This window comes from Echinops telfairi, unplaced genomic scaffold (genome assembly GCF_000313985.2).
Source record: "Echinops telfairi isolate 266 unplaced genomic scaffold, ASM31398v2 ScPeMD7_7420;HRSCAF=8458, whole genome shotgun sequence".
In the NCBI taxonomy this organism is placed as follows: Eukaryota; Metazoa; Chordata; class Mammalia; order Afrosoricida; family Tenrecidae; genus Echinops; species Echinops telfairi.
The window spans coordinates 53,426,201-53,438,633 of NW_022111320.1; the positions used below are offsets into that span (position 1 = coordinate 53,426,201).

The 12,433-nt window shown below is 53.5% G+C and overlaps 1 protein-coding gene across 1 annotated transcript in view; it reads right to left on the reverse strand.

Annotated features, from left to right (window-relative positions):
* The window catches only part of NEK4 (NIMA related kinase 4), a 27,963-nt gene that overhangs the window by 9,231 nt on the left and 6,299 nt on the right, over window positions 1–12,433 (reverse strand). The window contains exons 5-12 of the mRNA XM_045297512.1: window positions 12,174–12,306; window positions 10,197–10,547; window positions 7,369–7,491; window positions 6,918–6,984; window positions 6,185–6,309; window positions 4,927–5,015; window positions 4,294–4,502; window positions 2,803–2,936 (exon numbers count right to left, since the gene is read on the reverse strand). Coding sequence (XP_045153447.1) covers window positions 2,803–2,936; window positions 4,294–4,502; window positions 4,927–5,015; window positions 6,185–6,309; window positions 6,918–6,984; window positions 7,369–7,491; window positions 10,197–10,547; window positions 12,174–12,306 — 1,231 coding nt within the window. The remainder of the gene's footprint in view (window positions 1–2,802; window positions 2,937–4,293; window positions 4,503–4,926; window positions 5,016–6,184; window positions 6,310–6,917; window positions 6,985–7,368; window positions 7,492–10,196; window positions 10,548–12,173; window positions 12,307–12,433) is intronic.

Sequence of the window (12,433 nt, forward strand, 5' to 3'; positions counted from 1 at the left end):
AAGGGTTCATGAGGGAGGGGAAAAATGAGCTGATACCAGGGGCTTAAGTGGAGAGCAAATGTTTTGAGAATGATGAGGGCAATGACTGTACAAATGTGCTTTACACAATTGACGTATGTATGGATTGTGATAAGAGTTGTATGAGCCCTAATGATTAAAAAAATGTATTTAGAAAATAATGATGGTAACAAATGTACAAATATGCTTGATAAAATTGATGTATGGATTGTTTTAAGAGCTGTACGAGCTCGCAATAAAATGATCTTTTAAGAATTAAGGGGGGGAAAAAAGCAAGCAAGGAGGTTCCTCTGAGGGTTAAGGTGTGCCTGACCCCAGCCTGCCTCCTGTACGGGCGAGAGCTGTGTGAGAATAAAGTGATGCCTTGGAGTGGTGGTGCCACGGCGGCCGGAAGAACAAACAGGGACGGCCAGAGGGCCCCTCAGAGGCGAGGCTGGCGAGACTTGTCTCACACACTTTGGACGTGTGGTCAAGAGAGACCAGTCCCTGGAGAAGGACGTTGTGCTCGGTAAAGCAGAGGGGCAGTGCAAAGAGGCAGCCCCTTGACGAACATGGCTTGGACACACGGCTTGGACACACGGCTGCAACAATGGGCTCCGACCGAAGCACAAACACGGATGGACGGCGCAGGGCCCGGCCTGCTTCCTTCTGCTGTCCACGAGGTCTCCATGCGCCGGACGGACCCAAGGGCACCACCACCAACATACAGCGCTGGGGGGGGATTGCACACGCAAACGAACGAAAACGAGCCTTCACTTCACACATTCAAAAGTGAACTCAAAACAGATCAAAACCCAAATCTAACAGCTGGAAACGTGAGACTCCTAAAAGAAGGCACAGACACAGACCTGCACGACCTCTACTGCAGGGACCAGACAGCACAGACACAGACCTGCACGACCTCTACTGCAGGGACCAGACAGCAGGAAAACAAGGGGGCGTGTCAACAAAGTAAAAAGATCTCTCGAGACAGCAGCCAGGTGGGAGACGGCAGGCGGTCACGAGAGTGGACAGGGACAGCAGAACGGAGGCGGGCACAGTGGTCACGGCGTCAACAACACAGTCGATGTCGCTGGCTGCTGCTGGGTCAGGGGGTCTGCTGTGCATTCTCAACAAAAACTTCACAAGATAATACTTTTTTAAAAAGCTGAAACCCACATTTTTTTTTTTGAAACCCACATTTTGAAAGAAACCTAATAAATCATTTTATTGGGGCTCTTACAGTTCTTAGAACAATCCACACATCCATTGAATCAAGCACATCTGTACATAGGTTGCCATCACCATTTCCAAAACACTTTCTACTTGAGCCCTCGGTATCAGCTCTTTTCCTCACTCCATCCCCCACCTTCCCACCCTTGTGAACCCTTGCTAATTTATAAATTATTCAATTTTATATTTTACACTTTCTGCTGTCTCCCCTCATGTGGTAGTTACATAACCTGGTGTCAACTTGTGGAGGGTGCAGTCTAGCCTGTCAGTCAGCTTGATGACCTCATGTGGAGGCACCGTGGAGATAGCTTCTGGAGGCGGGGCACATACGCACTTCCTGTTGACAACACACCAAAGGAGCCACATGGAGGCCCTGCCAACGCTGAGAGGCTTACACCGCCACTGGATCCACAAGACTTTCCACCCACCAGCCTGTGATCTTCCTGCAATCAGCATCATTGCATGTGCTGCGTGAGTCTGAAGAGGAATTTATAGATTGGTTTGGAAATATGGGCTAATATTGGACTTATGAACTTGATCTGGACTAGGCTAGGATATTTCCTCAATATTCAACTGCTGTTGTATATAAAGCTCTTTCTTATACACACGAGTCTCCCTGGATTTGTTTCTCTAGGCCACCCAGACTAACACACTTCACCCACAGGCAACCTAACTTTCATGTTTCAAAGAACAATAAATATGGAGAAAGTAAAAAGAATAGGAGCACGTGGAATGGGAGAAAGTATCTGCAAACTATTTATCTGACAAAGGACTTGTATCTACAATACAGAGAGACTCTTTACCAACACATCAGTAGAAAGACAACCCAAATAAACAAGCCAAGGATCCAAAAACATGTTCCTACATCTATACTAATAGCCAATAAGCACAGGGAAAGAGAGATGCGCAACATTGCCAGTCATTGGGGACACGCCAACCTCAACCACCTCACAGCTGCTGAAATAACAACTGTCAAAGGGCAACAACAAACCTTCTCCGGAACCAGGTATGTGCAGGAAGAAAGGTCAAATGGTGTCACTGCTTTGGAAAGTCTGGCAGTTCCGTGAGCAATTCGAAACAAAGAGTACCCCAATAATCCCACTTGGAGGCGCCTGTCCCAGAACACCGAAGCTCTCCACGAGTGATCACAGCCGCGTCAGTCACAAAAGCCAAATGGTAGAACCAAGCCAAATGCCCACCGACATAGGAACGGATAAACACAATGTGAAGTATCTCTGCATGCACTGGAGGAGCACTGATACACGCTACAACAGACAAGCCTCAAAAGCGTCCCGCAAAGTGTAGGACGTGAACCACCAGGCCACAGGGGGCACGGCATGCCCAGCAGAGGTCAGCCACAGAGAGGACGGTCCAGGGCAGAGGGGAGCAGACGGCTACGGGCACAGGCCGCCCTCGGGGCGATGAAAACATCCTCACAGACGTGACAATTCTGAAAGTCTACGAAAACCAACACGTTTACATAGCAGACAAGTAAATCGTATGGTGTGTGAGCTGCATTTCAGAAACGCTGTTCAAGGGAGGAACGGGTCAGAGAGCGCACGGGACACTCACCTCCCTCTCCAAGTCGCCCTCCTCCTCCAAGAGCTCGTACACCTGCTCCAGAAGCTGCACCCCGAGGCCCCGGATGACGTCAGCTCGCAAGAGCTCCACTGCCCTCCTGAGCTTGGCAGAGCCCGGGACAACCGCTGGAGGCGACAGCAGGGAGAACCAGCGTTCACGCAACAGGGCATGGCAGACAGCGCTGCGCCGTCCCATCACATTGAGAGTCTGTGCACTTTCACAAGCGTCTGGTGTAAAGGCTTTATTTACCGTCTGACTGCTATTTACATACACATACATCTATATACAAGGGGGTACCCCAAAAACCTGGAATCCTTCCACCCCTCTCCAAAGCTATGGTTGTTTGTTTTTTTTTACAAAACAACTTTATCACCTTCAAAGCACTCTCCATTACACTCAATATATGTGTTAAGTCTGTGATTCCAGTCCTGGAAACATTTTTCAAACTCATCTGTTCGGGTGGCTGACAGCACCCCCTCAATTTTTTCACTTCTTCTATGTCATCAAATCGCTGTCCTTCCACGCGCCCCTTCATTCCCAGAAACAAAAAGAAGTCAAATGGAGCGAGGTCAGGTGAGTTAGGTGTGTAGGGCAAGAGAGGCACTTTGTTTTTAGGCCAAAAATTGGTGCACTGAGATGGCTGTGTGAGCAGGTGCATTATCGTGGTGGCAAAACCAGTCCCCCCACTGCCACAAACGAGGCCTTTTTTTGTGTCACACACTGTTACACAATCTTTTCAGAACCTCTACACGGAAAGCTTGATTAACAGGCTGACCTGGTGGAATGAACTCCAAATGTGCTACAAGTCCACATTTTCATCCATTTGGGAAGCTGACCCGTCCAGAACAAGGTTTGTTATCAATCGACATTTCACCCTTTTTGAAATGAGAAAACCACGCTTACACTTGAGTTTTCCCATAGCACTGTCCTTGTAAGCTGTGTTCAACATCACAACAGTTTCTGTGGCATTTTTCCTGAGCAGGAAATAAAATTTCACAGATGCACGCTGTTCTCTCAAATCAGTCATCACTAGCGGACGTGCTTTTATGAAGAAAGTCACTGTGACCAGAGAAACCTTCCCGGGCAGGGCCCCTGGGTGCACTGACTCCGAGAGAGTTGCTGGGCGCAAGCCCGGGCGGGGGGTGGGGGGGTGCCTACTATGAAAGCTCTGCTCTGCCCGGCGTACTTCTGGGTTTTTGGGGTACCCCCTCGTATTAATTGAACTTAAGCTTCGTGCTTCTCAAGCCTGGGATGAACACATGCATGGACACGTGGGACACACACAACACAAACACGCTCTTTAACGTGAAGAAAATCTACCTGAAAGATCCCATTATTCAGAAACACATCACAACATAACACACACTGTTATGGAAATAGCTACATGAAATGAAAAGTATTTGCAAGCACTAGCTCCTTGGCTTAGCATCTCTCTCTAATAAACGGAAGCTTTCCAGCTTGCTACAAAAAATACACCAATACCAGGAAGCAGGTCTTTAAAACGGAATTCCTCTGCTTCTTCTTCGGCAACTTTCCCGTGAAGGACCAGCGTGTCCCGGTACTTCCGGTGCAGCTTGAACTCGGGAGCGGGACTGGGGGCGGTGAGGTCTTCACAGCTCTCTTTAGGGTCTAGTTTCAAGGTCTGAGTCATCAGCTGCACCAAGTCACGCATCTCATTTGTGTGACCTTTGCTGAAAACAACAAACAACGCCCTCTCGTTATTACTGGCTGCCTGAGAATTTCTCACTAAAAACACAGCTGGGGGTGGGGGGCGGCATGAGTGAGCCTCCCTGCAATAACAAGCGTGCACTCCGGACGAGTTTAAAACCCGACTGCTGGAGGCCAGGAGAATGGAGAACAGCTGCTGGCAGGTTCAGGGCAGGCAACGAAGTAGCACCGAAAACAACGTATGGCTGGGGGGCCACCACCACGTGAGGAACTGCACGAAAGGGTCGCGCGTGAGGCAGGCTGAGAACCACCGCTCTAAGACTGCTGGTGGAAAACCGCCTGGGTGGCTGAGATCTTTTTGGCTACAGAGCGCACCACGGACCACGGGTGACGCTCTCGGCTGGGAGGGCGCGAGAGGGCTGCGTGGACAGCTCGCGAAGCACTCACTCTCCCTTGGGACCCCCGTCTGACGCCTCAGTGGAACTCGCAGAGGAACTCAGCTCCTCCTCAGACCCGCTCCGCGTCGGCCTCTTCTCCTATAACGTTGACCAAACAGAACTCCACGTGAGAACCCCGATGTGCACGTGCACGCACGATGCCCAGGCCACCCATAAAATTGACAGGTGAGCCTGAGGAGCATCGAGGTATTTCTGTAAGGCCCTGAAGAATGGATAGCCAGCTGGCTCTGCTTGCCCACCTCCCCATCGGAGGCATGGCCCGCGAGGGCTCTGGTCAACCTGACAGGGCCACACACCCCAGCAACTCCATAATGGAGCGTGCAAAAAGAAAGGAGCAGAGTCCTGCTTGTAAAATAACAATCTGCGTCCAAAAAGAATGCCAGGAAAATGAGTCACAAACTCCGGGATGTCACTGGAGAAGGGAGAGCAGGGCCTGGGGGCCTTGCAATGGCCTGTCTCGCCACCAGATGGCGAGCCTGCACCATCCATATGTTGGGCACACACCTGAAGCAGGGCGTCAGCAGAACGCAGCCGGGAAAAGGAGCTGATGGGTAAAATGACAGAACCATCCAAGCCCTGCCTGGCGAAGGCCCTTCGGAAACAGGGTTTGAAAGACCAACTGAGGGTCCCAGAGGAGCCTCGCTGGTAGACTGGGCTATGCCCTGAGCTGCTGATCGGAAGGTCAGTGGTTCGGACCCCCAGGCCCTCCACGGGGGAAAGACGTAAGGAGTTAGTCTGGAGTTGGGGGCAGGGAAGAAGGGTCCCTGGGAGCACAGTGGTCGCAGTTGGAAATCACCAGCCCGCTGGAGAAGGACGGGCTGTGGACCCCCATCAGGGGTTAGTGTGGAAACCCACGGGGCAGTTCGGCTCCGTCCTTCGGGATGACGGCGGTGAGTTTGCATCTGAGACGGAAGATTCAGTTACTTCTGAGACTGTCTGCGGGGAGGGGGGAAACAAGGAGCTGAGACCAAGGGCTCAAGTGGGAAGAAAGCGTTCTGAGAATGATGATGGCCACAAATGTACAGGTGTGCTGGACACAATGGACGTTTGTATGGATTGTGATAATAGCTGTATGAGCCCTCAGTAAAATAATTTTAAAAAGAAAAAGACTGTGGGGGGTGGGGGCGACTATTAACCAGTTCCTTTCCCCACCAGAGCACAGTAGGACTGAAGCTGCTGGCCTCAGAAGGCTCACTGTGTGCCTGTGCTGGCTGAGGCAGCACGCCTCCCAGCAGAGCGCTGCGTACCTGAGCCACGCCGCCACCGCCGCCGCCGCCATAGTCTGGAGAGGCTGGCCGGGCAGGGAGTGGCTGGCCCTCCTCAGGTCTTTCCGGCTCCACAGCACACAGAGACGCGCTCCTCATGGCGGGTCCTGAAAAAGCAGCTGGCTGGGGTGGGCTGGCCTCCCCCAGGGAAGCCCCCAGCCAGTCCCAGGGCAGCGTCCTGGCTGCCACTCTGTGCCCCACACCTCAGTTCGAAGTCCCGCTCTGACTTCGGGCAAGTGAATCAAGCCCGAGCCTCAGCTTCCAACGGGGCAATACTGCCTGAAATGAGATGTTTACCACCGTAAACATGCTGGGTCTCAGTCTGAAATCCTCTGAGCCCCTTGCCTTCTGCAGCCTCCCCTCCACCCTCTAGGGACGCATGCTGCAGACCCAACCGTCTGTGTTCACATGGGGTCTCAGAGACGCTCCCCGTGGGCTCCGGTGCCCTTCGCAAGAAGGAGCTGACAGTCTGGACCCCCAGCTGCTCCAGGGCAGACAGACGGCAGTGTGCTCCCGTCAAGACCATCCGAGACCATTATGAACCAGTTCCTTCCCTCACCAAGGCCAGTCCTGCAGATAAAGCACAGCCTTGGCGCCGAGGAGGCAGCTGTACGCGGCCCTACTTGGGTCTGACTCCTTGGCCACAGGTTTGGTGCCCACATGCCTGGGAATCATGCCGGCAAGCCAGCAGGGTAAGGGCAGAGGACGACATTACCTGAGGGGCCAATCTCTTCCTGGGACTGCTTCAGCCGTCTCCTCTCTCGCGCCGACAACGGCCGGTCCTTTCAAATGAAGCCACAGAGTCGGTCAGTCACCCTCACAACAGCTGCACTACAGGAAAGGGCCTGGCACTGTCCTTCAGAGCGTCCACTTTATACCCGTCCCCACCAGCGTGGTACCCGCAGCTAGGAGAGGGCACAGTCTGCCGGGGCTTCTGGGAAGGAGTCCTTTCTGAGAGGGCAAGGGGGGGGTTACATTACCCAACTCCTAACTGCAATCCCAGCGAGTGCCCAGCCCCCGGACAGCAGAGGCTGTGCGTGTCCATTACAGCGTGGGCCAAGGGCCAGCGCGTGCCGAAAGGCAGGACTAAGATGCCTTAATATAAGCACAGGATTTTACAACACAAAGCCTACGGCAGGTTTAAAGCCTATGTCGAGCCCACAGACCTTTGATGCAGACACCTCGCTGCGCCCGGAGCTGCTCACAGCGCCCCCGGCTGCGCAAGGGTGGTTCTCAGCACCCTGTGTTGGCACAACATCGGCTCTTGCGACGGTGGGAAGAGAAGAAACCTGTGGGCATTAAGGCAGGCAGACAGAGGGTGGTTGTTTATCGGTGTCCCCCAGCTTTGCCATGAGAACATGGACCCCATCAGCTGAAGCGTGTGGAGAGGGCCTGGCAGGAAGGAGGGCTCCGGTGACTTGGCTCCGCGGGCGGACGAAGGAAGCCGGTCTTCGGCGTGACGCAGGATCAGGGTCACCTAGCGGTAGTGTGCTACCATCACAGTCACTGCCGACTCACTGATACTAAAAACTGCTCTGCTCCCAGTCTGCTGTTCCATTTTGGAACTGCTAATCACCCTGAAGAGGAACCTTGTGCCCGGGGCCTGCTCCCAGGCAGCGGTGCAAGGAGCGAGTCCAGAGCTCGTTCTCACTGACCTGCTTCTGGCCCGCACCGCAGGCCGCTGGCTGCCCTTCGGCCGCCGCCTGCACGCAGAGGGCTCACCCTCACGGCCCAGGGGCGGCCCGGCTGGGTGGGCTCTGCCCTGCATTTCTACAACACTCTCTCCAGCAACCGCGTCCGCATCCAAATGGTCTGGGCTTTTTCTCTCTCCCTACAACCAAGATGAGTGTTCTCTTTAATTAAATTGCTCAGGGTCATTGCCCTGAAAATGACTGATATTTCATTCAACAGTAGATCTCTTCATCACTTTTCATCGATTTCCTCTTCAGAAAAGTGACAACTGTTTTCAATTAGATCCAATTCAACATAAGTTGACTTCCCTCAGGAGCACCGCCAAGGGGACGGCTGAGTTTGAGTCAGATGAAGCTCACTCTCCCTTATCTAAAACGGAGGGCCGCCATGCACACTGGTGCTACCGAGAGTGGTCAGAGCTGTTTCTGGTACACACCAGATGCTCAGACAATGAGTGATTGCTAGCAATATAATAAAACGAATGACCTTTTAAGTTATAAAGGTCACCAGGGACTTAGTGTTTTATTCAGATAGCTGGTCTTAGAACGAATGCCTATCAAACATTTAAGCAAAATAGATTCTTGCAACTAAACCTTGGAATCTTTACTGATTAGTGTCTGGGTTTTTAGGAGGATGGACATTAGATATTATCATTTCATCCACATCTTAATCAGAAGCCTCCTGTGCTGTGCGGTAAGATTGCTTCCAGAGTCAGCAACGTGGGCACGACATCTTCAAGTTGTCTGGAGAAAACACAAAACTCTGACCCTGTGGGCGAGTCTACAATTCATTACCTAACATGACCCCACGGTGCTGCTGCTGCGGTGCCACCCCGCTGCTTGTGGCGGAGCAGGGCTGCCAGCCCGATCTTCATGGGAGCCGACCACCAACCTTTCTCCGGCACATCCATGGGTGGCTTTGAGCCACTCGGCTCCTTCCATTCCTAACCAGACTCCCTGCTGCCAACTGACTCACAGCGACCCTGCGCAGACCTGCCCCTGGGTTTCTGAGACGGAGACTCTTTGTGGAAGGAGAGCCTCATCTTTCTCCCTCAGAGAAGCTGTGAGCTTGAACTGCTGACTTCAGCTTTTAGTACCCCAACGTTTACCTGAAAGTGCCACCAGGGCTCCTATGAGATAGATTACATGGCTAAATGTATCCTATTCCTATGAGCTAGATTACATGGTTAACTGTAGTATGTTGCTATGAGCTAGATTACATGGTTAACTGTAGTATGTTGCTATGAGCTAGATTACAAGGCTAAATGTATTTATTATATTGCTATGAGCTATATTACATGGCCACATGTATTTATTATATTGCTATGAAATATGGTTAAAGTTTCCAAATATTAAACTAGCTGGACAAGGAGGTTAAAACAGAAAACAACTGACTGACTCCCTTTTCAGAGGGGAATGCGTGCATGCATTTCTCTGGAGGGAGTCAGTGGGGAGTGTGGACGCGTGTCCCGAGGGAGCAGTCCCTGGAGAGGACGTGGTGCTCGGAGGAAGGTCGGTGACTATGGGGCAGAGACAGTGGCGACAGTGGGAAGAAGCAGGCAGGGCTGTGAGGGTATGCAGGACTGGGCAGTGTCCACCTGCTGTGCACAAGACGTCCTGGGAGTGGGGCCAGCACAAAGGCACCTGGGGCTGCTCTGCTCCCTCAGACAGGGCTGCAGCGAGTTGGACATAAGTTACATTCAATATCCTAGATGCGAGATATATTCCAGATACACATTAAATATGTCTATATAAAAGATTGTACTCTTCTATATACTAAATTTATTCTAATGTTCTTGCTTTCTCCCTAGTCCTCAACTATTACCAGGCTTTTTACGACATAGAAGTAGAAAACAATCGCTAATCATCTTAGAATACACTCAGCATCACAAGCCTTTGGTCTCTCTCTCGTTCCCCTCCCTCTCTTCTCTGTGTCTCCCTTGCTTCCAATACATGGAATGTTGCTTTATTCCGTAAGGAAGTTACCAGGAGCGAGGGTGGATCACCTGGCGGTGCCAACCTTTCGTCCATCTGCGGCACTCAGGGAGAACCAGGCGGAAAGCAGCAACCCTGGGAGCGAGCATGTTTCTGGCAAGCGTGCCAGCCACAGGGCAGAAGAGGGATCTAAGAGCCTCGGGCTGTGTCGGGGAGGAGCCAGCCAGAGGCTCGTGAGACGTGAGGGTGCTGAACGTCCCCTCACACGCTACCTGGGGCACGGGACCAGGAGGCATGCAGTGACGGCTTCCCTAACATAGCACCCTCCATGGCGACCACCCTCCCAGCCTTCTCTGCCCGTCACTCACAAAGGACTCGTGTGGCCGCGGCTCCAGAGGCTTCCCCACGTCACTCCCGGCCTCAGTGGCCTCCTCCGGGGAGCAGGAGGGACCCAGGTTCTCCTGCTCACCACTGGACTCAGGGTGATCCAGTTCATGAGAGGGACTGCAGCACCCCGGCCGAGTCCCCCGAGCGAGGCTGTCACTCCCCGAGGCCTCCCGTCCCGCAGGAACGATGATGATGTTCACCCTGCTGACTGTGGCCAGTGACTCAGCGGGGCTGCTCAGGTCCCCTTTGCAGGCGTGGCCTTTCAGACTGGCAGGCGTCTTCAACGGGCCGGCCCCCACTGCCTTCTCCTGGGACGGACACTTGTCTTCTCCCTGAGTGAAAACACCCAGGTTAGGACAGCACTCCTCGCACCCATGCCACCCTTAACCTGGACTGATGACCTAAATCTACGAGCTCAAACCCCAAAACGCCCAGCGGGAAATACAGCAGTGCATCTTCATGACCTTGGGCTTGGCACCAGAGTCTTGGAACAAGCAACAAAAGACAAACGGACAAACTAGGTTTCATCCAAAGACAAGACATGCTGCCCCACATTCATCTTTCAGCTTCTTCAACGCAGACAGCAGCTCCTCACGCAGAGACGGACTCTGCTTGGGCCCTTTCTCCTTCACGTGTGTTTACCTTTCGGTTCACCGGGCTCTTCTAAGAACTGGATCTTTTTCTTTTTTAAATGCACTGACCACCCCCACCCAGGGAACCAGACAGGCACTTAGGGGCAGTGCACTGGCCGGTGTGGGCTCAGGAAGGAGGGCAGAAGGTTGTGTGCAAGGTGCTGAACTGGCACAGGCCCCGCTGAGCATCCTCTCAACACAGGTAATGACTTTGTTCAAAAGAACAGCTTTGGTGCTTCAGAGAACACTAGCAAGAGTGAAAAGATAGCCCATGGAATGGGAGAAAGTATTTTCAGTCGTGACAAAGAAATGATTTCCAGAAAGACTCAATGGGCACATGACTTGTGCAGTCACGTCTACAAAGAAGCTACACAAATGGCCAAAAGTACGTGAAAAGAAAACCCAGCTCCCCACCGTCAGCCACTGGGGAGGAGCCGCCCAAAGCCCCATGAGCACCCAGCTCGCCACGCCGCGGGCTGGGATCAGGAGGACGGGCATGGCACGCGTGCTGGCTAGGACGGGGACTGGAGGCCCTCCATTGCTGGGGGAGTAGACGGTAGTCCGGTTGCTGCAGAAAAGTTCGGCAGTTGCCCCAAAGCTAAACAGTCACCGTGAAACCCAACACACTGCCGTGGCCTCAGGCCCAACTCACAGCTCCCATGGGGCCGGGCGGGCTGCAAGGCAGACACTCTTTATGGGAGCAAGCCTCATCTTGCCCCATCGGAGTGACTCATGGTTTTGAACCTCAGACCTTGTGGATAGCAGCCCAACGCATAACCCCTACCCCACCTGGGCTCCTAGGATCATCGCATGACCCAGTAACAAGAACTGAAAACACCTGTTCCCAAAAAGTCGCTGCAGATGCAGCCACCTGCCCGCCAAGCGATGGCTGCGCAGACCATGGAGCATCCAGCCCCGAGAGCCAGACAGGGCGCTGGAAAGGCAGCCAAGCGTGCAGGGGTCTCAGCATCGCCGCTGCCGGCACAAATGCCCACCGTGCTTGGCAGAAACTCTCAGAACAGATGCACCCACTGCTGCGTCCGCGGACTGGAGAGGAGGAAGTGGGGGCAGCGCCACATGGGCACACAGTTTGATTTGGGGAGAGAGGCATGTGGGAGCTGGACTGGCGGGGACGAGCGGCCTGCGGCTCACTCGCTGTCAAAGGGCCGGCTGTCTGCTGGGTGGCTCTCGTCTCCTCGGGTGCCACCGTCACCAGGGGCACAGCTGCAGTGATGGAGCAGAGTGTCCGCAACACGCACATCTCACACGGACGAGGTCCCCCTGGGAGGACCCGCCTTGTTGACGTGTGCCCGGAGGGACACCTACCACCCCAGATGCAGAGGAAGGCGGCGGGCAGGGCGCGAGTCCCTCCGGATGGGGGCCCCGCTGCCGGGAGTCCACCGGAGCCGCAGGCGTGGGTTTAGAATCGCCATCTCTGACATTGTTTCTGGAAGTCTTTCTTCACAAAGACGGAAAGAAGGAGTGAGTCATCATTGTGCAATGGCCATGACAGGTTTTAACCTACCTTACTGCCCCCCCATGCCCTGCGCTCCCCCCCAACCTACCTTACTGCCCCCCCCATGCCC